This window comes from Rhinolophus ferrumequinum, chromosome 25 (genome assembly GCF_004115265.2).
Source record: "Rhinolophus ferrumequinum isolate MPI-CBG mRhiFer1 chromosome 25, mRhiFer1_v1.p, whole genome shotgun sequence".
In the NCBI taxonomy this organism is placed as follows: Eukaryota; Metazoa; Chordata; class Mammalia; order Chiroptera; family Rhinolophidae; genus Rhinolophus; species Rhinolophus ferrumequinum.
In genome coordinates this window covers 32,528,461-32,555,639 of record NC_046308.1, presented here as the reverse complement: position 1 = coordinate 32,555,639, position 27,179 = coordinate 32,528,461, and the positions used below count along the sequence as shown (strand labels likewise).

Genomic DNA, 27,179 nt, shown 5'->3' with positions numbered 1-27,179 from the left:
TCTGCCTGGAGGCATAGACTCAGGTGGAATGAAGTTATATTAATACGAATGACTCCACATGAGTAGAAAGGGAAGCAAAGAACATTCCCTCCAGGTGATAAAACCTCTCTGTAACACTACATGTATCTGCTGATTCAAAGCATGAAAATAACAACAGTAAGAAACTAATATAATACAAAGAATGATATGTGTGGTACAACTTACAGCTGTATTTGGTCTGTGACACTGTTAAGATCACCATTTTTGTCAAGATAACAGTAGTAATGGTGTCATGCTGGGTGTCAGGCAGGGTCTCAGCTCCCGCTCCCCACATAAGAATGAAGGATATGGTGAGGCCAAAAAGGAACACCCACGGAGCCATAGATAGGGGAGTCATACCACTATATTCTCGCTGGCGGCTGGGTTGGAGACACAGGAAGCAGGAGCCACACTATCAACAACCTGCCGTCCACTTCTCTCTGCCAACCAACCTCACTTGCTAGCTGCAATCCGTTGTGCTAACTGCAATCCGCGCTTGCTAGCTCAGCCACCATCTTTTTGCTCGCCCCCATTTGCTGCTAGCGTAGCCACGGCAGTTATATTAGTGGCCAATGGCTCACTGGTTACAGCTGACGGCCAACTAGCCACAGCTGATGGGCATCTACTACTCGAGTGAGCACCTTTCCACGTGAGGGTGAGAGCCTGGAAACTGAACTCCTGGCTCTGTCCCCACAAATGGCAATGACAACTAATAATGAAACAACTACCTTGAAAAAAAAAGGCCTCTACCTGCCCAATTCTGCCACCACTCCTTGGACATGATAACTCTGCGCCACCATCCGGTAATAAGCCCACTCTGAGCATTTCTTCATGTATCTTCACTCCTTATGGAACCTACAATATACATGTGCAGACTCTCTTGCCTCTACTACCTACAGAAGAGCAAAAGAGGAGCCTGTATCTACTAAAGCAGCAAGCAAGAGTTATTAAATTCACAGGAAAAAACAGGAACATGTTAATAAAGTAGAAAACAGAGACAAAACGTTCAGGATATGGAGAGAACAGTCAACATTAACCCATAGGAACTCATAGTCCCAACCAGTAAGAACTTTCTAATTGTCACAGTAGCCTTTGTTACTATTTTCTAAGCATCTTTAGGAGAAAAAGTACTAACTTTGATTGGAGAAAGGCTGGAGAAAATGAGGGGAAAAGGTTTAAATGCAGAATTTGTGATTCCTTTTATCTTGTTGTTGTTTATTTGTTACTAGACTGAAGCCTACATTTGTCAGATCTTTCCCTGCTATAATGCTATAATTACTGTGTAAAGCATCTCAGAGACCAGTGTCACACTTAATATTCCCATTAATTTTAAATGGTAGTCCTTGGTACATATGTGTGGCAATTGGTGTCATATTTTAATTAGGCTTGCCCTACACCATCTGAAATTAATAATAGCTTGAATTACCAGTGTAATTTATAAATTAACAGTGCCGTAGCATTATGAAATAAATTAGTTCTGGACAGCTGTTTCTGGACTGAGCTCCAGTGTCGGAGCAGTGACTGGTAGGACCTTAGATCTCCTGGAAGTCTGTGTATCACACCATCAAAGCACGGAAACAAAACAACACAGGGTTCTCTGGTTCTTCTGTTCTTTTCTCCAACTAAAAGACCAAGCATCTGTTTTAATTCTGCCATTCAAATATGGTCTTGTGTGACCACAGTAAGTTTTACAGGGACCCAGCTTGGATGAGCTTAAGGACATCCAAATGGAGTAGTGGGGATTATGGTCATAGACTGAAATGCAAGTTCACAAATATTAGGGTAATCACAGTCAAGAGCTCATCAAGCTTTCTGTGAAGACATGTGTATTAGTGTATGTGTAATTCAGCCAGTCTCATGGCTGGAAGGAAGTTGGATAACTTAAGATTTGGGGAAGGTATGTGTTCTCCACTGATCCAGATTTGTGTTACCAAAGGGAGGGGATTTACACTTAGGTCATGTGCAAAAACCAATGAGGCTTCATTTTATTATCATGTGTTCCCCACGCCAAATGTAGAATTATAGAAACGCCATAATGACTCCATTACTCACCAACTATTATATGTTTATTTTCTGACTCAGTTGGGTAAGGCATGTGAAAAATAATTTGTATGTAGTAAAATGCTTTATATATTTTTAGCTTTCATTGCCATTATTTTCACTCTTCTCCTCACATACTTTTTTCTCTACCAGAAGCTTACATGGCAAAACCAGAGAGAAAGATAATCAGTGTATATATAACAAATTAAACTTTGAACCATAAGAAACGAGGTTCCTATAGATGCTGACTATGACAAACAAACAAACAAAACAGAAACAAAAAACATATACTACACTGAAATCTGAATTTATAGAGTTAATGATTCAAGGACAGTTTTCCTTTAACACTGTTTGTACTCTGGCTATGACATGATCAATGCTTTATCACTCCTATGAAAATCTTACAAAGAATATTAGAGGAAAAAAAAAGATCAACAGAGCATACTTTTTAAAGTGCTAAAGGAAATTCTTGGTTAAGAGATACAGAGAGGAAAAGGCAAATCACTTGATAAAACCCTATGAAAAGGAATTCTTCATGGTCAATAGCTTCTCACTTATAACTCTTTCTAAAGAAAACATATCCTTGGGTAGAAATGACAGACTCGTCTTCCTAAAATACCCCCTTTATCATGTCACACCTCTTCAGACACTAAAAATGGTTCCCTATTTTCTGTAACATCAAACACAAACTCCACAACCTTATCAAAGCCCTTCATAAAGCAGCCCCAAACTACCCATCCGAGTTTATCTCACATTAGTGCCAAGAGGAACCGATCATCATGGTAAAAAGCAAAAGTTTGGGATCAGATAAACCCTATCCTCTACCTTCAAGTTTCATGATGTGTTAAGTTTCCTAACTCCGGGAGCCACTGTTTCTTGTCTCTACAACACAGAGTAATATGTCCTACCTCTAGGGTTGCTTTGAGAATTGAATGCACCTGGAATGCAGCTGGTAGAGCAAAAAGCACGTGATAAGGTTTTTATAGGTGTTACTATAACCATCATTCTCATCACTACTACCACTACCACAGCTCTTTTTCTAAAGCAATTGCTATTTATTTATTTATTTATTTTTATTAAAATGTAGTTAATATACAATATTATATTAGTTTCAGGTGTACACCATAGTTATTCAACATTTATATACATAAAGACATGATCGCCATGGTAAGTCCTGCAACCATCTGACACCGTACCACACTATCACAATATTATGGACTATATTCCCTATGCTGTACATTACATCTTTATGACTTATCAATTTTATAACTGAAAATTTGTAACTCTTACTCTTCTTCACCTTTTTTGCCCTTACTCCCACTCCTTTCCCCTCTGGCAACCATCAGTTTGTCCTTTATGTCTATGAGTCTGTTTCTGTTTTGTTCATTTGTTTTGTTTTTTTGGTTCCACATATAAGTGAGATCACATGGTATTTTTTTCCTTTTATGTCTAACTTATTTCACTTAGCATAATGCCGTATAGATCAATAAATGTTGTCAAAAATGGCAAGATTTAATTCTTTTTTTAATGGCTGAGTAATATTACATATAGGATGTGGATACCTAGACACTTAGGTTGCTTCCATATCTTAGCTATTGTAAATAATGTTGCAATGAACATGGGGTGCATATTTTTTTGAATTAGTGTTTTCATTTTCTTTGGCTAGATCCCCAGAAATGGAATTGCTGGGATATATGGTATTAGGTTGGTGCTTTAGTAATTGCGGTTTTTGCAATTATTTTTAATCTTTTAAACCACAATTACTTTAGCACCCACCTAACAGTTCTACTTTTAATTTTGTGAGGAACCTCCATACTGTTTTCCATAGTGGGTGTATCAATTTGCAGTCCCACCAACAGTATACCGCAACTCTTACGCCATACTATTTTTCATTTTGGACAAACACGATTATTCGTTTTTCACAGATTGATTCTATCAGTTAGAAAGCTATGTTCTTTTTGTCATCCTAAACAAACACCACCTAGTTTTCAAGTTCTAATTCTTTCATGAAAACTCCCTGTAATGGGTTGAATTGTGTCCCCCCCGCCCCGAAAAAAAAAAGAGATAAGCTCAGGCTCTAACATCAGCACCTGAGAATGTGACCTTATTTGGAAATAGGTCATCAAATGAAAATGAGATATTAGTGTGAGCTCTAATTCAATGTGATTGGCGTCCTTATAAAAAGGAGAAATGTGGATGTAGATAGACATGCACAAAGGGAAGACAATGAGAAGACACACTGGGAGAAGGTGGCCACGTGACTGCAGTGATGCCTTTGTAAGCCAAGGAAAGCCAAGGATTGCCAGTAAACACTAGAAGCTACAAGAGACAAAGTAAGATTCTCCCCTATAGTTGTCAGACAGAACATGGACCGGTTGACAACTTGATTTTGGACTTCTGGCTTTCAGAACTGTGAGACAATACATGTCTGTTGTTTAAGCCAAGTAGTTTTTGTTACTTTGTCATGGAACACTAGGAAATCAATACACTCTCCTCTATCTCCTAATTTTCAGTGTCTATGGCTGCCCTGCACATAGAGAGCATCTAGTCCATCTACAGTTCATCTAGTCTTTAGAATCATAATAAAAAAAATAAAGATCTTAAAAGGCCATTGATGGTTATATAATCAATTCCATAGTTGCTATGCTAGAACACAGTCTGACTTCAGTAGAATTCCCTAGAAGAGTTGTTTAAATATAGATTTCTATATCCCACCATACCTACTAAATCAGAATGTCCTGGAATAAGGTGTTTTAATAATTTTACCAGAAAATTCTCGTATATAGTCAAGATTGGAAATTAGTGATTTTGTTAAATCCCTATATTTTTCATGTGGGAAGCTGCAATTTAAAGTAGTCCATGTCTATTTAGTGCCAGAGCACACGAGGTTTTTTGATGTCCATTCCATAGCTCCCATAACTATAATAATATTTCCCAATGGTTGTCTTTTGCTATATTCACTGGTCTTATTCTCTAATGCAGTCGAACCTCTTTGACAGCAGGGACCAAGCCTTGGACATCCTGGATCTCAAGGCACTGAGGAAAAGAGTTTACAAAATTTGAAATTTATCAATTTCTGATTAATAGGCCAACTGACCGATAGACTCAGAACTACTCAATTAGGAAAAGAAAAATTCAGGGACCCCAAGCTGCTCACCTAATCCTCATGTGGCTCTGTTTCCATGACAGCGCCACTTCTGGTAATTGTTCTTAGCATAATATTTGTATTTCCCAATGTTTAAAAACATCACCACTATTAGTGTTCTAACAGAACAGACTTTCTTTAAATGTGTAGTTTTAAAACGTTTATGAGTGTTTCGTATAATTTATATTTAGTCTTGGGGCCAATTATTTCCTCAGGGGAATACATCTTTAATTTAAAAATGAAGATCAATGAGGAAGTATGATGTATTTAACAGAATTTGTTCTACAGCCAACTTTTCAGGAACACAGCTATTTCATTAAGTGGAATCTGACAACTCAAGCAGTGAAATGAAGCAAGTTGGAAACGTGATTACACCTGCCCTCAAATCCCCAAAGGAGTTTCACATTGCCCAACGGTCTGAGCTCAGCAGTTTACTGCCAATTGAAGGACAAAAACTGCCCTGGGTAAGTAATACCATGTTGGAACAGTTTCTCAGTTTCTGAGTTCCTAGATTGGGCATTAAAAGCCTTCATAACTGAAAATAATAATAGCCACAATTATCATTTTTATCGTACCCAAGAATAAGCTTGTCAGGAGAACAGCTGTAGCTATTGGAGAGGAGAGAACACAGCTGTCTCCTTGCTTAATATTTTTAAGGCATTTATACCAGCTGAGATAAAAATCATTGGACCTCAGAAATTGAAAATAATACAGAACATAGAATCCCAGAATTTGAGAGTTGGAAGGAATTATTTTTTAAATTTAGTTCAAATACTATAACGAGTCTAGCACTAGACTAGTATTCCTGCCACAACTCTGTCTTTCCTTCTTGGTTTGCATCAGGATGCATCAGACTGGGCTTCAGGGACAGCTGTTTACAGGACAGGTCAGCTGATGTCCCTCCAGGTACCTTTTTAATGAACTGAGTAACATGGGAGGTTTTGTATTATGATGAAAGACATAGTTTTGTTCAGATGCTGGGAGGTTGGGTGGACAAAACAACACAAGAACAATGTAACAGAGGTATAGTTACTATTTCTCAACACCAACCCTTACAAAGCTAGAGGGACTTGTTTTGAGGTCTGATGAAGAAAGTGTTTAGGGCCCGAAATTATAGAAGATGTGTTTACGAAACACGTTAGAGGTAGATGGTGCTGCTGTGAGATCCAGTGTCGACACCTGCCAATGCATTGGGGAAGTCCTTCTTCATCCCTCGCCCCCTGGTAGCTCAGGGCACTCTGGAATTGTGTGTGTGTCATGTGGGATGTCATGTGGGATCTCTGGTCTCGCTCCCTGCACTAGAATGCAGGATATGGTGAGGCCAAAAAGGAACCCCAACGGAGCCATAGATAGGGGAGTCATACCACTATATTCTCAATGGCGGCTGGGTTGGAGACACAGGAAGCAGGAGCCACAGGATCTGCAACCTCCCGCCTGCTTCTCTGCCAACCAACCTCACTTGCTAACTGTAATCCGCCATCCACTTTGCTGCCAACCAACCAACGCAGTCACGGCAGTTATATCAGTGGCTAATTGGCTAACTGGTAATAGCTGTTGGCCAACGAGTCACAGCTGATGACCATCTACTACCCGAGCCAGCACCTTTCCATGTGAGGCCGAGAGCCTGGAAACTGCTCTCTGGGATATGTCCCCAGAGTGTGCATAGCCACCAACCATTCCGAACAGAGCCTCATTCTCACTATGCCTGCAGAGGCAAAGGTGATGAACCTCGTCGACTGGGGCAAGGGTAAGAACATGAGAAGACTTGTATTTGAGCACAAGGTAGGGAGTCCAAGAACAAATAGAGGGAACTCTGAGGTCAAACTGAAGTCTTTGGGCATACAGATGGGACCTCAAAGCCATATGGATGTGACATTGATACAATCTTCCTACTACTAGATTAGGCATGGGGGCTACACACAAAATCCAGACAGCAATATGTGCCGTAACAGTGAGGCTATCAATGTTAAAAAAGCATTTCCAAACATGATGTCTACATAGCATAGCTTCTGAGCGTCTGATATTAGGCTAGAACAAAATGACTCTCAGCACCAGTTGCCCCTGGCTGCACTGTGCAGCAGTTCCAACACCCTCACATTGGGCCGTATAGAATTTACTCGCTGATGGCTCACTTCTCCATGCTTCAGATTCCTCTCCTGTTAAATGGGGAAACTAAGATGACCTTATAATGAGTATTAAATATTAAATATGTGTAAAGTAAGTTCTCAGTAAATGGTAGCTATCATGACCACGCTCCTTACTGATACCACACCTCAGTTGGAATACATTTTAATATACAAGATCCTTGATACAAGAAAATGTCAATGCAGAAATGAAAGAATAATCAGATCTCTGCTTTTCTCATAGGAATTTAATAATAAACTTTACAAAGGATTCACCACAGATCCTTTAACTAAAAAGTTCTACTCCCTTCACTTAAAACGGGATTTGATTTACAAGGGATACAATTTGTGAGGATCTTTTCTTCTAAGAAAGCCCGTATAGCTGCATTGCTCACGTGAGACTGACTGAGGGCTTCAGAAACATCTGTAATTTCAAAGCTAAGAATAAAAGCATATACATAAATTTTATACATTTTTTTCTCCTTGACTTTCCCTTTGGCTATACATAGCAGACCGAGCAGAAAGGAGTCTGATGATCTCTCTAAGAATGAGCAAATTTATAAGATCTCTTTCAGAAAAACAAGTTCGGAGGGCCCAAACCTGCTTTTGCTTGTTATAGAACGGAGGTACAGACTCAAACAGTTGATGAGATCAATAATTTTGGTATGAAACATAGGTACCATCTTTGCGGAATGGGACAGGCTGAACTGTTCTGAATAGCTGGTTTCCACTGTATAAGCAGAATCTCCCTTAAATGTGTTAGTGTCGGCTGGTAGTGAGCCAGGAGCTAATGTCATTGAGTTCTTAACATGTGGCCATGTCCCCATGCCATTACCTACCTCCAAGTCTCAGATTTGTTATCTATTTTATATGGACTCTTCTTATACCTGGGAAACATATTGTCTCCCTCAGCTTTCTGTTAGGTATCTAAGAATTGTTTGTTTCTGAGCTCCTTCAGCTTGTCACAGCTTGTTTTGTGTCATGTCCTACACACAGAAGCTACAGTTTCCCAGATAGCTTCAGTGCTCATTGTCTTCTTTGCTTAAAATGGAAATGTTAACTGATAGTTTAAAAATTAATCTATTAAACTGATTCCATCATAAAGCCATAGAGATCCAATACAAATAATAGATAAACTGAGGCCAACTATAAGTTGTATGTGTGTCTATCTATCAATCAAGATAACAGCAAAATACTTAGCATAGATCCTGCCATATATTCAGAACTCATCTGATAGTTGAAATGGAATATATGTATATGTTTGAATATGTATGACTACTCATTATGAAATATAATATTTTATTTTACAGATATCTAGAAGGAAAAAAAAATCCCTTAATGTTTTGATTAGGAAATTTTCTGGGCATAATCATTAGCTTTGTATTAAGGAGGAGCTGTAGCCCAAATGTAATTATATGAAAATGAGTCCCTGGACTCCACAGAGCCAGGCCCTGTGCACCTCTGAGGTCTATCCCTTTCCTTAATGACATGACTCTGGTTTCCTTTGCAGATGAGGCTTCAGCAACCAGCTGGGCCCTAGGAAGTGTGTGGTCTTCTGTGTGCCTGCTGTGTGCCTTTTCGTGCGGCCTGTCAGCTCGGTTTTGCATGCAGACCCTCTATTACTGGTGATGATATCAAAGTCAGAAAGCAAACAGCTGGATGTTTGGAGTTTGCAGCTTGATGTCTGGAAACCTGGGTATTTGCAGTAGTGCAGCTGATGGCTGCTAAAAATAAAGAAAGAAAGAAATCAGCTTTTGATTTGTAAATTCAGGCAAGTTGATCTGAAAGACATTGATAGGGGATAAATATAGAATTTAGCAGTGTCACATTACCTCAGTATCTTGGCTGTTTGCTTTCTCTTTTCTATATCTCTAGAGATATAAGCCAATACTGAGTGCTGAAAACTGTAAAGAACTTAATTGCTTTGAAATTCCTTGCCCAGATTAATTTAAAGAAATTATTTTTACTTGAGAGGCTGCTGATGGGTTAAGGTTCTCCTGACACCATCCCACATACCCTCAGGTCTTGAGTCCCTTTGTAGTGAAGTCAACTTAGTCACCTCGTTCTGAACTGCCCTGGAAAAGCAGAGCAGTGAGTAAAGTCAGTCTGTAACATAGCCATGAAGACACTTTCTATATTAAGAACAGGAGTTCTTAATCTGAGAATTTTGGAACTCTAACTCCAGGGGTTTTTGTTCCTTAGGAAGTAATATTTGCATGTGCGTGTGTGTGTGCGCACGCACACGTGCGTGCTCTGTAATTAGAGATTCTATAACTTTCTGAAAAGGAATCTAAAAGGGACTTAAAATGCAAAAAGATTAATATTCACCTTTCTGCATTCCTTTGGTTCACCCCCTATTGATGGTAGAGAATCAAATCTCTATCAGCCCCTAGCCCTACAAAGAAACAAACAAAATCCTCAAAATATAACGGGTGATATCAAGAAGGACAGAACTAGGAGTAAAGTGTAGCCTTGTATGCATTTCATAAAATGTTTTGTGGAGGATGGAACAGAAGTAACTAAACAATCCTTTTGAAGAATAGATATGCAGATGGGAAGAAATCTTTTTTCACTATAAGAGGGGAGTTCTTTTCCCATCAAGACTTAGGATGGAAAGAATGGATTGTGCAGGGTTCTGTCTATATCTCTGGAGACCTGTGACCCTGGGTGATTAACCAGAGGCCCACCATACACGACGGAGGAGGGAGGCAAAATTTTCCTTTTCCATGCAGCATCCTTACATGTGGAGAAGAATGAAGGCTTTACTGAAGAACTCCATTTATTGGTGACTGCACCGAGCAAAGACTCAATGACACAATGACCACTTGGGGAAAGGAAGAAAGTAGGAAAGGTGGGCTGGGGCTGAATCTATATTTAAGGTAATGTAATGAATAAATTCAGATCAGATAATGAGAGGAAACTACCAAGTGCCATCAATACTAGAGAAGTACCATGCATGTATTTCTAATTGCCATGGCATAAGAGAATGTGTGTAAAAGAATGCCTCAAGAAAACTGCGTGGAAATACTCATAGACAAGCAGGAAGCCTGTTGGTGGAGGATCATTTGGGTCCAGAGAGAAAGGGAGACATAACTGAAAGCCTTTGTATTTGCCATACTTGATTACAGTCTTTGAATCTTTGCAAATAGTTCTCAAAATCTACCCACCACCAAAGTTACGTGCTGTCATATCATACTGCCTGAAACATATGAATGGGCTCTGCCCACTTGTTGGTTCTAAGTATTCCACTATACACAGGTCGAATTTTCAACCACGTGAAATCTATAAAAAGACAGTGCATGGAAAGGAAAAGAGTTGATTTACTCTTTCATTAGTTACACTACTAATGTTTTATTCTACCTCTCATTTCACATAAAATCTAATCGTTGGCAAGCACACCTGGGTCCTGGATGGAATGCAATGTATGAAAACAAGACAACCACGATTTATCAGAACAACCACGGTGTTTCTGAATCCTGATTATGGCTATTTCTCTTAGCAATTAGGTAGCCTTGAATAAGTTAGTGATCCTCAGCTCCCTCATTAGTAAAATGTGGAGACTTTTTAAATTGCTCATAGGACGGGACTGAGAATTCTATAAGAGAATTTGTGCAAATGCACAGAAGAGTGATTGGAATGTGTGAGAGTCAATAAATGTTAGAAGGAACAAACCACAGGAGGAAGGAGACTCAACCCTACCATCAGGTCCACTCCTCTGCTACTTCTGTCCCCTTTCCTAGTCTGTCTGTGTTTTGAAATCCTATTCCTCCATTTTAAGTTATCAGCTATGCTCACGATTTCCTCATCTACAACACCATCCCAGGAGGATCTGCTGAACTCCAGGCCCATAATCACCAACCTAATGACTCAATTGTATGTTTCATAGACACCACAGGCTGAATCACCATCTTTCCCCTCAAACCTGCTCTCACCCCAAATATCCACTAATCTCGGTTGATAGCGTGGCTAACTCCCCATTCTCCTAAAATAGAGAGTCACAGTTGATGCTTCCCTTTGTCTCACTCCTCATCTTCAATCAACAAATCCAGTTGTTTTTATCACCTTTACAGTTTTCAAATCTATCTTCTTTTCTTCATCACTGTGAACTTTTTTTTGTTGTTGTTTTTTAATTTGTCTTTAAATAATGGCTAATATAGACTGGGCATTGGCTCTGCTAAGTGTTTTATGTGCATTATCATTTCATTTTTATAATAACCCTGTGAGATAGAGGTGGCTTAGAGAGGTTAATAAACACGTCAAGTAAGTGACCAGCCAATTATTTGAATTCTACCAGAGCCTGTACTTTTACACACACACACACACACACACACACACACACACACACACACAATTTTATTAACTATTTTTTATTTACCCCCCCTTCATTGTTAACTATCTTAATTCAGTCACCCATTATCTACTCTGGATTATTATAATACCCTCTTTAGTGATCTCCCTGACTCCAGTTCATTATTTTAATTCTTGTCAAAATAATAGCCCCAAATAAAAATCAATCTAGCGCCTGCTTAAATCCTTTCCCTGCTCCACATTCCTCATTGACAAGGTGTCTAAAGGCTCCTTATGAGCTGGCTCTTGTCTATATCTCCAGATTCTTCTATTACCAACTCCTTTCTTCCCACACCCACTGCACTCACCAGCAAAGTTCCTAAAACATGAGGCATTTATCATGCTTTGTAGCTTCTCCTTCTTTACCTGGTATCTAATAACCACTTTTCTACTGTCAAATGTCTATGCATCCTTCAAAGTAGTCTTAGATGTCACTCTAAAGAAGCCTTACATATCAGCCCTTTCATGATACTCACATTTCCTTACCTCCTTTCTACCCTATTAATTTTTTTGTCTGTTTGTTTCTAATGTTAAAGTAATTGCTTTTCATTGCTATGTTTTACCCCACTGGACTCAAATTTCCAAGGCAGAATAAACTCTTATTTATCTTTATATATCCAATATCAATAACAGTTTTTAACATATAGGAGGCAACAAATGATCATATGGTCAAAGACTGAATGAATGAACTGACTGACATAATTTTGGTGACTGTTCTAGCTGTCAAAATGAACTATTAAATGCTTCTTTGGTGACTTTCAAGTAAATAGCAAAAATCTTCTAGGGTATTTATTTTTATTTATTTTTTCTCTGATAAAGGACTGGACACATAAAAAGACCTCTCAAATCGTCTAAAGTTAAGGAATTTTATTCCACACTTCCAAAAGACTGAAAAAAAAGCCTTCATCAAAGTAGGCCTGGAGTGAATAAGAAAGAAGCCAGGTTTGGCCGTCTCCACAAATATCCTTAGTCAAAAGCTCTTGTAGCTAATGTCCCTACTTCCTCTGAATGAGTTAGGATACAGCATGCCCTAATCAGAAGTGTCTCAGAGAGCTTTCTTATGTCATCATCAATTCGGTTGAATTCTTTCCAAGTAGAATCAGCTTGGTGATTCAGCTCTGTTTCTATGTAATTAGTTGTGGAATGATTGTAGGAAATATGATTATACTCTTTACCTTCCTGGGATAGGCATGGAAAAAAGTGCTGCCATCCACACAAAATGGGGCTCATGAGAAGAAGCGGTAGCTTTTGCAACAGAAACACTAACAAGTACCACAATGAGCATCACTACGCAAAGATGGAGGCTGGCAAGTGGCGATGTAGTTTCAAGCAACAGCTGTTTCCACTGAAGAAATATTGAACTTGGCCTTATAAGGCAATTCTGTACTGGAGAAATCTCCGTCACCTGCCTGAAGAGGTTAGAAACTAAAAGGCATAAATAGATGGAAGAAAAGTCCCTGTTCTCACATTTATGCCTACTTGACTTCTCTGCCTTCCTTCTTTCTCAGGATCCAAGGGCTTTGCCTGCCACTAACAGTTGTATGTTCTGTCTACCTCCACCTATCTTTAACTGCTCTACTTAAATTGCATTAACTCCCAGTCCTCTGGCCTTCTTAAAGCCGACTAACTCTCTTCCTTTTCCACTGTCCCAAGAGAGCAGGTAAAGAAACAATTTACTTCATGACCAGCCAAAATGTCATTGGTCCTTGAATTGAAAAAACTAATAACCTTGACTAATGGGCCACAAGTTATTCTTTACTTCTGTTTGCATTCTTAACTTATATTGCCTCATATAAGACTGCACCAAGACTTCCATCGTGCAGTAGAGAAGTGGGCAGAAGCTTGTGAATGAACCAGCTGAGTCATCAGCCATTAAAGGCAGAAGAGATAGATAGATAGATAGATAGATAGATAGATAGATAGATAGATAGATAGATAGATAGAGATAGACAGACAGACAGGGAAAATGGAGATGAGAGTGTGAGAGAGCCAAAACATAAGCAGATGATAAAATTACACATCAAACAAAGCAAGTAGAATGGAAGTGTTTGCTAAAGGCAATTATCCAGTTGCTTAGGTAAATCAGAAACTCGCTCCCATGACTACTGTGTTCTCATCAAAGCTCAATCCATTGTCACCCCCTGGGGAGTAGTTCTTTTGTATGACGCAGTGGGCACAGCTGTGGGCATGCAGTGGGCACATCCTATGATGCTGTGAAGACCCCAGCTTGAATACCCACTCTTCTCCAAGAGATCATCATTATCAGTCCTGTAGAATAGAGTCAGCAAACTTTTTTCTGTAAAAGATCAAAGAGCAAGTACGTTAGACCTTGCAGGCCAAACAGGCTCTGTAGCAACTACTGAACTCTGCCATTGTAGTATAAAGCAGCCACAGAGCATATGTAAACGAATGAGTGTGGCTACATTCCAATAAAGCTTTATTTATGAACAATGAAATTTCAATGTCATATAATCTTAATGTGTTACAAAATGTTATTCTTCTTTGGATTCATAATTAGCTATATAAAAATGTAAAAAAAAAAATCCATAAAGACACATGTGCTCCAATGTTCATTGCAGCTTTATTTACGGTGGCCAAGACATGGAAACAACCAAAATGTCCTTCGATTGATGAATGGATAAAGAAGTTGTGGTATATATACACAATGGAATACTATTCGGTGGTAAGAAAAGATGAAATAGGACCATTTGTGACAACATGGATGGATCTTGAGAGTATAATGCTAAGAGAAATAAGTCAGACAGAAAAAGCAGAGAACCATATGATTTCACTGATATGTGGTATATAAACCAAAAACAACAAAAGAACAAGGCAAACAAATGAGAAACAAAAACTCATAGGCGCAGACAATAGTTTAATGGTTACCAGAGGGTAAGGGGGTGGGGGGTGGGAGATGAGGGTAAGGGGGATCAAATATATGGTGATGGAAGAAGAACTGACTCTGGGTGGTGAACACACAATGGGATTTATAGATGATGTAATACAGAATTGTACACCTGAAATCTATGTAATTTTACTAACAATTGTCACCTCAATGAACTTAAAAAAAAAATTTCTTAACTTGTAGGGCATACCAAAAAACAAAACAAACAAAAAAACAGGCAGCAGGCTGGGTTTGGCCTGAGGCCTGCAGTTTGCTGACCCCTGATGTACAACCATATTTCCCCAAAAATAAGACCTAGCCAGACAATCAGCTCTAATGCATCTTTTGGAGCAAAAATTAATATAAGACCCGGTATTATATTATGTTATGTCATGTCATGTCATGTCATGTCATGTCAAATCATATCATATCATATATCATACGGTATTATATCATATATTATATCATATCATATTATATTATATAAGACTGTGTATTATATTATATATTATATTACATTGCATTATATATTATATTATATTATATTATATTATATTATATTATATTATATTATATTAACCCGGTCTTATATTACAGTAAAATCAGACTGGATCTTATATTAATTTTTGCTCCAAAAGACTCATTAGAGCTGATTTTCCAGCTACGTCTTATTTTCAGGGAAACACAGAATCTCTCCAGTAGCATCTTATTTCCTGTAGTCTCATATCACACTGTTTCATGTAACCTTCCATCTGACTCAGCTCCACACTTCCTCACCCTTCAAAACCCTCCAGTCTTCACTGCATTCTTCACAACTGCATGATCAGTTGTTCCCTTATATTCTGACACTCTTCTCTGAGAGCTTCTTCCTCCACCTCACTGTCATAATGAGTTTGGGAGTATGGATTCCACTGTAGACCTGTCTTGTCTGTCGAGTGGAAACTATTGATTCGTTTTATTGTTGGTTGGTATCTTTGCTCTCCAATGAAACTTCTAGAGCCCATCTTTTTAAAACCCTATACCTTTGAGGCTTATAACATTCAAATAATTTCACTCTTCTTCCTCACCACATTTTTGCTTCCTACTGACCTCCTGGCCATTCCTTCCCATTTACTGAATATCTTTCCTCCTGGCTTAGAGTCTTCATCTCCATCCCTAATCCTACCATCATACTCAGTGATTTTGTTGTCTAGAAATATAATCTATCCAAATCCTGATCTCACATTCTTGATCTCCTTATATACAATGAGTTTCCTTTTGCACACTTTAGAGACTTACTCCACAGTTGTACCTGGCACTTGTCAGATATTGTACCATATCTCAAGTCATGAATTTCAGCATCTCACTCTATACATGACTGCCTATCTTTGCAAAACATTTGCTTAGTGGCTTACGGAAACAATTATTTTACTTCACTGTGGCTCAGATCCATTGACTCAACATTTTTTAGCCTTTTTTACTTTTATATCCCTTTTGATAAAACTTAGATTTTTATGATCCATCATTGTAATCTCTCACTGCAAAATACCCCAAATTACTTACTTTACCTCTGTCTGTATGTTCCACTAGTATGAGGAAACCCCACTTTAGATAGATCTGTCTTCACTGGGTCAACTCTGGCAATATCACACAAACAAATATCTTGGTTTCACCATGCATTCGTGATCACCTCCCTCAAGTAAGCACTCATCACTGCCCTGGAATTCTACAGTGTTTCTCTGACAAACATACTCTCCCATTCTCAAGGTTTATTTTTTCCTCCTTCATTCTCTTCAAACATCTCATGGTCTTATCATCCTCTCCCCTATCTATGCTATTCTCTGTTAATGATCTTGTCTCATGCTTCACTGAGAAGATAAAAAACAAACAAAACAAAAGCCATTAGACAGGCATCACTCATTATCTCACAATCAAATCTACAAACTTTCTATGTCTTTACTTGTTATCTTATGTCACCTAAGTTTGAGGAAACAGATTTTATGACCCATTATTGCAATCTCTCATTGGAAATTACCCCCAACTCCTTCACCTTTATTCCGGTGTTACAGTAGCTGTCTAACAGAACAACTATCTCTCGTTCCTTCAATCAAAAATCAAATTCCTACTTTTGATCTACGGATTTCTTCCCTCCTCATCTTTTCAAGGACTCTGCTCCATTAGTTACCTCTACTTTCTCCTACATCTCCATCCACTTTTGCTCTGCTGGATTATTTCCATGGATGATGTATTTCTCTCATCTTTATGTATTTACTTAGCCTCAAAAAAATATATATATATATATATACACGTATATATATATATATGTGTGTGTGTGTGTATATATATATATATATATATATATATATATATATATATAAATTTTTAAACATACCGATCTGGGTAGTCACACCAATTGACTTAGCTCAAGAAATGAAAACCAGATGACTTAGCTCAAGAAATGAAAACCAGTTTGCTATCCCAGTCTTAGTTCGTAGTTGTAATCTACTGGATTTTTTCACCTTTTAAATATCTGCTTTAACATCACTCCTCTCCACTAACCCCATATTTCACAGCCCCTTTTCACAACAAAGCTTCTTGAACCTATTGTCCAAACAAATGTGCTTTCTAGAATTCTTCGCCTCATATTTATATCTCAATCAATCCAATCTGGCTTCTGTCCACACCGCTCCACTAAACCTACTCGTACTATCGTCACTAAGTGCCTGACAAATTGTCAAATTCATTGCACACATTTTAGCACTTTCTTAAAAGACAACTAATTCTCTTACATGAATTTCTCTATGGTTCTATAATGCCATATCCTCCTATTTGTCCATTTACCTTTCTGGATACTCCTTTAAAATCTCCTTTACTGGCTTCTCGTATTTTATCGAACCTCTCTCTGTGTTGGGATTCTTCAGAGCCGTGTCCTAGCATTCTTTTCTTTTCTCACTGTATTCCCATTTCCCACATAATGGATTTTATCTAGTAGTTTTGAACATCCAGTTATATGGCAATGCCTCACAAATTTATATCTCCACCCTATTTCTCATTCATGGGTCCCGGACTCATATATGCAATGGTCTACCTAAAGCAGTCACCTGGATTCTCATAGGTATACCAAATCTGACATGTCCAACATGAGGTTCTTGATTTTCTCCTTCCAACTTTAGTTTTTCTCTTATTAAAGAAATGACACTTTATCAATGAGATTGCTCAAACCACCATTCTGGAAGTCATTCTCAACATTTATTTTCCCTAACCACAATACTGACAGTGCATTAAGTCTTGTTAATTCTCCCTTTGAAATATGTTTTTGAATCTATCCTCTTCTCGCTATTTTTGCCTCTATTATCTTATACTTCTTGGACTACTGAAATGGTGTCTGGACTTTCTAATTTACAAAACTTGTTTACAGGTGTTATTATCAATTTTATTTTTTTCAGTACTACTACTAGGTAGGTATGGATATCTGATCCTGTTAACCCAAACTCCACATAAATTATTATATGGTACATCATGACCTAACCCCTCTTTCTGTCTTTATAATTTCCCCCTTAATATATTAATATTTCCATAATTGGCTTAGGTCTCACTGAAAAAAACCTGTAATTACAGAATAATGCCATCTTATGTTTTTTCCCCCTGTTTTTTACTCATGCTATCACCTGGAATATCTCTCTTGGGCTGCCTCTTCCTTTTCAGCTTAGATTTAATCTCTTATGAGAATCGTTTAACCCTTCTGGTGCCTCTGGGATAACACCTTCTTGTTCTTCTCTTCATTGTACCTCCTAATCAGTGAGTGCTTTTTTCTATAACACTTATTACATTACATTGAAATGGTTTGGTTATTTATCTGTTTATCCCTTAAGATTAAAAGTCCATTAAGGGAACATAGTATTTTTGCGTTGGTAGTATTTAGTATTTACAATATACAGTTATTGAATGAATGAATAAACGAATGAATGAATTCATTAATTTATATGTTCCCTGCTCTCAATGAATTTATAGTTTACTAAGTTAAGATTAATTCTCTGTCTATACTTGTATGGACAGGGTCTATGAAAGTAATCCTCTCTACATCCAAATGCATATTCAGAAAACTAAAATGAAGGAATCCATCCTTATTAAATTCTTTGATAACCCATGACACACATACATGCCTCTGTAGTCCTATTTCCCATTGTTCTTAGCTGTCATTTTTCCTACATCAGTGGTTTACAAAGGGTCTGGCAGTAGGAGATGTCTGTTCATTGTTTAAAATTACACATGCATGGTGATAATTTAAAATTTGAACAGATTCTAGTCAGTTATTATTATTAATTCTCTACAGGACTTGCAGTTCCAGCTTAAATGGAGTAAGCACACCTTAACCAATCTCTCGTTCATTAAAACTGGACAGAATAAATTTAAAAAATAAAAAAAAGTTATCTGAGGACTCTGAAAAATAACAGTAAGCAAATTGGGGAGAAAAATCAAAACTCGAAGAAAGAACAATACAGGGGCAAGTTTCCTGTTTTATCCCCTCCCCAATCTTTCCTGGCTTAGACTCAGAGCAGCCAGAAGCCTAAAACTGTGTGCTAGGTGCAAACTGAAAAAGCTTCAAGATAAACTCTCTCTTTTAGGTCTGAGGATAGGGAAAGGGGAAAATAGCACGATGGGGAGCTTAAAGAACATATCCTGCCTTTTTTTGTTGTTGTTGTCAGTCATCTTCCTCTTGGCTGTGCCCTGAGGTAAATCTCATTCCTGAAACTGCAGTCTTGCAGCAGCAACAGTTGCAGCACCAGTGGCGATATAAACACCTAGAGCTTGAAAAAAATCCTTGTTTTGTGACCAGAGGATCTTGGAAAAGGGGACCTTGTGGTACGAAAAATGTGAAGGAATTTCCATGACATTTTTTTCCTTCTTTTTTTCTCTTTCCTTGTTTCCCCTTGGAGTTTGACTCCATTATTGGAAATAAGAAACATTTGGAGAGGCTAACACTTTTGCTTTCCAGGCAGAGGGAACAGAAAGGAGGTCCATGGTAGCTGGAGTGTGGGAAGAAATCACAGAAAGATGGAAGCTCAAGAAAGGGGTAACAGGAAGTAGTGGAGAAAGTCTTAGGTTCACTGATAAACATGTGTGGAGTTCGCCCAAAACAGTATACCAAAAGCTTTGAGAATTGAACTATTGCGTCTACCACCACCCAGAGTCATAGTTGGCCAATGAAGGACATACCTTAAACACTGCAAAGCCTTTGAAAACAGATCTGGTATTGGAACCACAGCCAACAGAAGGAAGGTTAGGGTTTGTAGCATGAATCCAATTGGACTAAATGGCTCCTAAAACAGCCAATTCTTCCTCTGAGTATATCCTCAAAAGATTTTAACAGGATCTAGAGCCAACTAACACAATATTCAAAATGTGCAGTACATAATCCAAAATTATTAATCATACAAAAAAATAAAGGAAAGCTAGAGAATTTGCATGGGAAAACACAATTAACAGAAACCAACCCTAAGAAGGCATATATATATGCTGCAATTAACAAAAATTTAAAGCAGCTAGTATAACTATGCCCATGAAGTAAATGTGAACAGTCTTGAAATTAGTACGAAGATAGAAATTTTTGACAGAGAACTAAAATCCATAAAGAAGGGAAAAATAGAATTGAATTTTAGATATTCACTGGATAGTTTCAATAGTAGAATGGAGATAGAGTCAGTGAACTTGAAGATAGATGAATAAAAATCATCCAATCTGAACAACAAAGGTTAAGAGAGGGGTAAGATCTTGATTACAAAAATGCAGCGTGATAAATGTCATGGGTTGATGGGACTGTGGTGTATTCTGTTCAGTTCCACTGGTGGTAGATACATGACTTTATGCACGTGTTAAAATTCACAGGAAAGCACACTAAAAAGTAGTTAATTTTACTAGCTAAGGCAATTTGTTGTACAACATAGGTGACAAACAAACTGTATTTCATGTGTCAGAATCTTGAATGTCCCCAAGTTTTACAACTTCTTAAAAATTTACTTGGTCTTTCAGTTTAAGTACATCTGGATCTTCTGTGAACTGAAAAACTCAAATGTTCTTTTAAATAGCTTGGGGACTCTTGGGAATCTTGTAACCCTTTTGGCCTTCGTGGCTCTTGCTTCTGGATTCCACTGACAATCACATTCTCTACTCCATGCTTTGTGTCCTGTCCAGGCTGTCTCCCTTCCATACTGGTGGGTAGAACTATCTGCTTCAATTCCCACAGAAACACTGATTCTAGTCTCTATATAGCACACAATGCTAAAGATTTCTGACGAGAGAGGAGATTACATTTCAGAAAACATATAAAATAACTAAATTTTTACTTTTAAACAGTCTTGTCTTAAGAGATAATACACATTATCCCTGCCAACCACATAAATGTTTATAGAATGAATAGCCATAATTATTCCCCAATATTCTTCAAAATATACACGTAGACACTAGACACATCCGAGAACAGTATTTTTCCTTTTATTCACATACACCCATGTATTCTCTTTGGGCATGCACACAGGCCCAAAACTGTAAGCTCAAAAAATTGTAAGCTAATTTGAGACACACTCACATGCATGCTCACTCATGCACGTTAGCACATTTTTTTCTTTCTCTATTTAGCATAATATTTAGTTGGACATTTATTTCCCTTTAAATCTATTTTTCAGATGTTCTATATTAGGAAACATTCATGGAATCACAAGTCCCTGATTCATTTACACTTGACTTCCTATCATCCTATTCTTTAGAGGTTGTTCTGTCTCCTAGAGCCTTCCTTTAAGTCTTTCTAGTGTTTTATTTTTTCTTATAAACCAGATGTTTTTTATTGGTTTTTTTTTCCCCCCAGGAACTCACAGAACTCTAAACTCATACTCACTCACAGCTTAACGCGGCTCAGTCACATGCATACCCAGTCTGATGCATAGGCCCAGTGCTGGATAAAAAAGACTACTCTCAAATTATTAGGGGGGAAGTGTACCCAAATAGAACATCTGAATCATGAGGTTCATGTTCCTTCTATTATTCATTCTATAGATTATGAAAAATAAGCACTTGGAAGGCTTACCATGTTCCACTTACCAAAACCATGATTCTGATTACGACTATCATTATTTCACCATTGTTTATGTATGAGAAAAGCACTCAACTCTGCACCAAATAGAACGGAAACTGGCCTTGCCTACAGGGCTTAAAAACTGTTTAGATAGACAGAGCTGACAGGAAGAGTGATTGATGAACATTAGACAGCATATTCTCTGTCCTCAATAGCCTGAGGGGTCTCAACTGGCCTAAAGAATATTCTGAAGAATAAATATACACCAAGGAAGAATTTAAAAGAGGAAGTCCTTCTTCATGTTTCAGGGAAAGGAATTTCTACGGTTGAGCCATTTCAAGAGTAAGAAGGACATAGCATCCAAAGGAGAAAAATCTCAAAGGAAGGACCAGTAGATAGAAGCACAGGGAAAAGCAAAGCAGGGTGGTCAGTCTGAGTTCTCAGGGAGTCCATGAACAAATGCCAGAGCTTTCTGAGTTTGATGTTTCCCTCTAGTTTAGTTTCTCAGTGGTAACGCTATGGGCGTGGTACATGAATTCAACACTATGTGCAACTGCCCTACACAGTCTGATACTTAGTATTCCTGGCCCCACTTCCACTGGATGCCATGAGAGCCCTCCTGTTATACTGACAACCAAAAATGCCCTCACGAATATCCCCAGTAGTGCCCCCCTGAGAATAACTGCATATCAAGTTTTGTCAGACATAGTGACGGAGTAAGAAAAGTTCTAGCAGCAACAACTTGGTAGAGAGGCAAGAATAAATGGGCCAAAATTGCTCATTCTGGTGGTGACAGTAGTGGTAAGAAATATAAAGTGTATGTAATTTTGTGTTCCTTCTCTTATCTTTTTCCTTAGTCACACGTGTATGTTACTTCTAAGTCTCCTTCTTTCTTATCGCCTTCCAGCCCTTCAAACCACACATATACCTTCTTCCAAGAAAGGACGAGAAACAACCCCGTATGAAAAGAAATATTAATAGTTTGTAACACTTCTCTCCTGATTAATTATAGATTGGCAGCCTTCTATAACAGAGACATCCTACATTGGCCTAGATCTGGTTAGTTTAAGTTGTAGCTTGTTATTGTATTATCTTAGAAAGTTGCTTATCTTATGTTCTCATTAAAGCGAAAGGGTATTACTGTCTACCCTACAGTTTATAGGTCAGCTTAAATATTTAAATACATGGAAATATTCTGTAAATTGTAAAATAGTCCGTAAGTAATAGAAGCTATTATTTCACAAATACACTAAAGGTACTGATGTTGATTGTTAGCCAGCAGTCAAGCTTCTGGGGGCAGAATGTGGGGTGATTGGTCTTCCTCACAGCTGATGACTCGTAGTTTGTAGGTATCCACCAACTCTGCCTACCTGGGAAGACATAGTCCTGAGCTTAGCTCCACTGGTCTCATGATGCAGTGGGATAAGCTGGAGTGGTAACATTAACCAGATTACCATCTGCAAGAGGGTAGACTGTGCCTGAATTGTAAAGACCCTGGTCGAGCGAGACTCATCTGTCAAGGCCAAGACAGCGGCAGACAGCTTAGGGGACTGGCAGCAAAGAGAACCAAGAAGGGAAACAGGAAAGATTCATTGCTTCCCTGAAAAAAGGGGTGCACTGGAAAGAATAAATTACCTTCTGTGTGGCCGTTGGACCCAAGAGCTAAACTTGTTTTGTGAAGTAGACCTCGTGGGAATGACTGGAGATACAGCTCAAGGAGAGGCAGGGGTAAGTGAGGTAGGAGGAGTGCCATGCCACATAGTCAGCCCAGGCATACGCCACAGCCACTCCTGGCTGCTCCTGAACAGCAGTAAGCCTGGCCTGGAGTGGGCAGGAGGGAGAAACGGTGAGAGAAAAGATGCCAACTGGGTCAGGGCAATGGAGAAGGACGGTCAGGAAAACAGAGCCATCCAGATCACAAATATTTTGTTCTGTTTTCTTCAAGGTGTTCATGGCACTTAAAAAAAAAAAAAAGTTCACAAAGGTGAGAAGAGATGTACAAAGAGACTGCAGAGAACTGATTTCCAATGTTCCTGTGATCACGGGGTGGAGGAGGGGCAGCACGGGGATGTGAACAAGCCAGGACTTCTCCTAACTGATGCCAAAGTGCAGCCGTGAAGAAGGCAAGGGTAAAGGTTCAGTCCTTTGTGGGGCAGGTGGGCCAAGAGAATGCTACCGAGGATGGCTTTTGAAGAAGGAGAGGTCCAGGTGGGAGGGGAGTGAGGAGCAGGGAAGCAGGGAGGCCGGGTGCGTCTGGAGAGAAAAGCACCAGCAGGAGAAGCTTTCCCTTTGCTCCTGACTACGGTACATCTTTCCTTCTCCTGCTCCTTCTTACTGACAGATCTGTGAGAGTAGCCCCAGACGAGAATCTTCCTCCTTCCCTGCACAGCTCATCCAGGTAAGTAAATACCTCATCTATCTTTAAGCTGTGCTTTCATCATTGTGGTAAAACCATGAGCTCAAATTCTGTTATGTACCAGTATTTCTGAGCCTCATGACTCTGGCATTTGCAGTGCTGGCCTTCAAGGCTGGTTTCCAGGGGCCTCCAGAAACACTGGCCAGCTCCTACAGGCCCTGCCCTTTCCTCCGATGGCCACAGGGGAAAGAGTCAAATCAGGTTTGCAGTGAGCTGGAAGAGACGGAGGGCAAAGAGTGACTGGGTATTTTTGGCTGCATTGTGTCCATCCCAAACTCAAATTCATGTATCAAAGCCCTAACTTCCAGCACCACAGAATGTGACTGTACTTGCAAATAGCATCTTTAAAGAGGTAATTAAGGTAAAATGAGGCCATTAGGGTGAGCCCTAATCCAATATAACTGGTGTCCTTGTAAGATGAGCAAGTTAAGACACACACCGATGGAAAGACCCTGTGAGGAAACAGGCAGAAGATGGCTATCTCTAAGCGAACAAGAGAGACCTAGGAAGAAACCAACCCTACCAACACCTTATTTTTGGATCTCTCTCCTCTATGACACTGAGAAAATACATTTCTGCTGTTTAAGCCACCGGTCCATGGTACTTTGTTATGGCAGCCCCAGCAAACTAATACACTGGTTGTCTGTCTGCTCTTCTCCTGGGTAAAGAGAAAGCTTAGAGGACTGAGGGACATTCTCATCTGTTTAGAGCCTTCTACCTGCTAAATATTTGCATATCTTATTTTATTTAATCCTCACAACAATCTTCCTTTACAGAGGCAGGGCGATAGAGGCCCCAGGGAGGTTAGATCAGTCCTTTGGAAGTCGTGGGACAGGCCCACCTGGCTGAGAAGGCAGCAGTTCCTACTTGCATTCCATAGCTTCCCGCAGGGAGGGCAGAGGGGAGAGTGAGGAGACCAGAGGGAGGAAGAGACAAAAAAAGGGTGTGGGAGGAGATGCAAATGGAGCCTCTAGAGTAAAGACAGAACAGGGATTTGGCAAGGGAACTGGAACTGGGCAAGAGCTGAAGTGTTTTAGTTGAAGCCACCATTATTGGCATGAAAATTTCCGCTTTCCCTCAGAAGCCCCTCATTTCACAGGAAAGGCCCGTTTCAGTCTTGCCCATCTTGGCGTCCCCTTCTAACCCTCTTAGCTAAAGGCACTGTCAGTCCCCAACATTAACTTAGGACAGGGCACTATGAAGAATAGCATAGCAAAGAGATTTAAGCAACTGCAGGGCATACCTAGGATGTTTCTTTTCAATTTTCTATTTTTCATCCTCTAGAAATATACCCATGATGCAACTAGGTTTTAAAATGGCAAACTTTTTATCCAAATTCATGCTCAAACATTAATAAGCATTATATTTTCTTCATCTTCCCAAGCTCTTTGATCTCTGATCTGGATGCTGTCATAGTTACCTTTCTTTACAAAGACCTGGGGCTCAATCCCTGCCCTAGGCCACTCAGTCAGTGCTTCTACAAAAGGTGGGGCTCATTCATTACCTTGAGTGGCTCCCCTAGTATTACTGGGCAGGCCTCATAGGTTATAACTTTCCCAACTTGGGAATAATTAGGAGTTAAAAGTTAGCCAGAAGTTTAATTTATACATTATATAATATGAATTGCTCTTGCCTCATCTATTTCAAGTGCATATGAACCCACTTTGACTAATCCAAACAATAAGTTAAAAATTACATATGTTATATAAACACACACATGCATACCATCTGTATGAAAGAAGTTGCAGGTGAACACAAGCATTCATAGGTAGTTATAAGAGTTTGTGTAGATTTCTCTGCTACATTTAATAAATACGCAATTTATCATTTTACCAGACCTAATTTGTTTTAAACCATCTTTCTACTGTAAACACAAATGAAAACTTCATCCCAGCTGAGTCTATATATCCCAAGTAATGAATTAGTCTAGTTGGAATGAATAATGTTTCACTGTATTGGGGATCAGATATTCTTTGGCTAATATGAGATTTTCAAGACATAAGCTGATCATGGAGAATATTTATTCAGGGCTGTTTTAGACAAAAATCCTCTAATTGGGGGTGGGGTTTGGGATTGTAATCTGAAAGCTCCTAATAATTACCATTATCTATTATCTTAAAAAATGTGTCTTTGTGTACACTTGGAAACCAGAACAATTTATAGCTATTTCATGTTAACCACTTGCTTCCAGACACAAGCTATTCCCTAACCAACTCCAGCTCAGCTAGTCTGATGACAAGAGAATTTCTGAAGAATATTTCATGGAGATTTTTAAAATGTTTACAACAATGCAAATATTGATGTCTCGGTCCAGTCAATATCGCAATTTATTGTCCTTCAATATAAACACTGAGCCAAGCTCCCTATTGGTCAATATTTGCACTCAGGTAAATAAATCTTTATACTGACTTCAGCAGATGTCAATAGCTACTTATTCTAGATAAGCAAAAGTAAAAACAGGAAACATTATTTATTTATTTTTTTTGAGGTAAAATAGCAACTAGTTACATAAAGGCCCACCAGCATTTCTGAAATATCAATATGTAGTTAATTTTGGCAACAAAACATAACAGTATTATAAGATGTGGGCTTACAGTACACTGGTTGAAACTGTAAAAGTAGGAGTTGATAAAAATACATTTCATCTACATTATTAATATTATAGGACTGTTTTTTGAAGACTTGAAAGAATTCTTAGCTTTCCTGTTCTCTTTATCATGTGGGAGGTTAATTTTTGATATTACCCATAACTGTGAGAATTCACAAGGCTGGATTCCTGAACGCTTTCTAGATTGTGTGATTAACCCCTATTCCAAACCTAAAAGAAAAATATGCCTGTGCTTGACCTATATGTGAGGGAATGCTTACTGTCTAGCCATGCTTTGGGTTTCATGCTTCACGCTTTGCAATCAGGCTTCACAGACGATTTCTGGGCATCTAGCTTCTAGATTTCTAGATTTCTAATAAGAACAGACTGGGGTTGTTAATAAAAGGTTTTCCCACAGTCAGTGCCCAGTGGGAGGGCCAGGACCTCAATCATTTATTAGGACACAATAAACAGCCCCAATTGAAAGTGAACAAATGTTTCTGTGTTATTTGCATAAATAAAATTGTGAAAAACATGTTTTGTTTTGTTTTTCAATTATTTTCCTTTTACG

The 27,179-nt window shown here is 38.7% G+C and overlaps 1 protein-coding gene across 15 annotated transcripts in view; it reads right to left on the bottom strand.

The window, feature by feature from the left end:
- Nucleotides 1-27,179, bottom strand: part of NTM (neurotrimin) — a 973,593-nt gene that overhangs the window by 23,092 nt on the left and 923,322 nt on the right. For 10 of the 15 annotated variants that reach the window (XM_033097822.1, XM_033097823.1, XM_033097831.1 and 7 more), the window contains one exon: nt 13,913-13,969. The exons of the other annotated variants lie outside the window; for them this stretch is intronic. In XM_033097822.1, the coding sequence (XP_032953713.1) occupies nt 13,913-13,969 (57 nt within the window). The remainder of the gene's footprint in view (nt 1-13,912; nt 13,970-27,179) is intronic. 15 annotated transcript variants of the gene reach the window in all.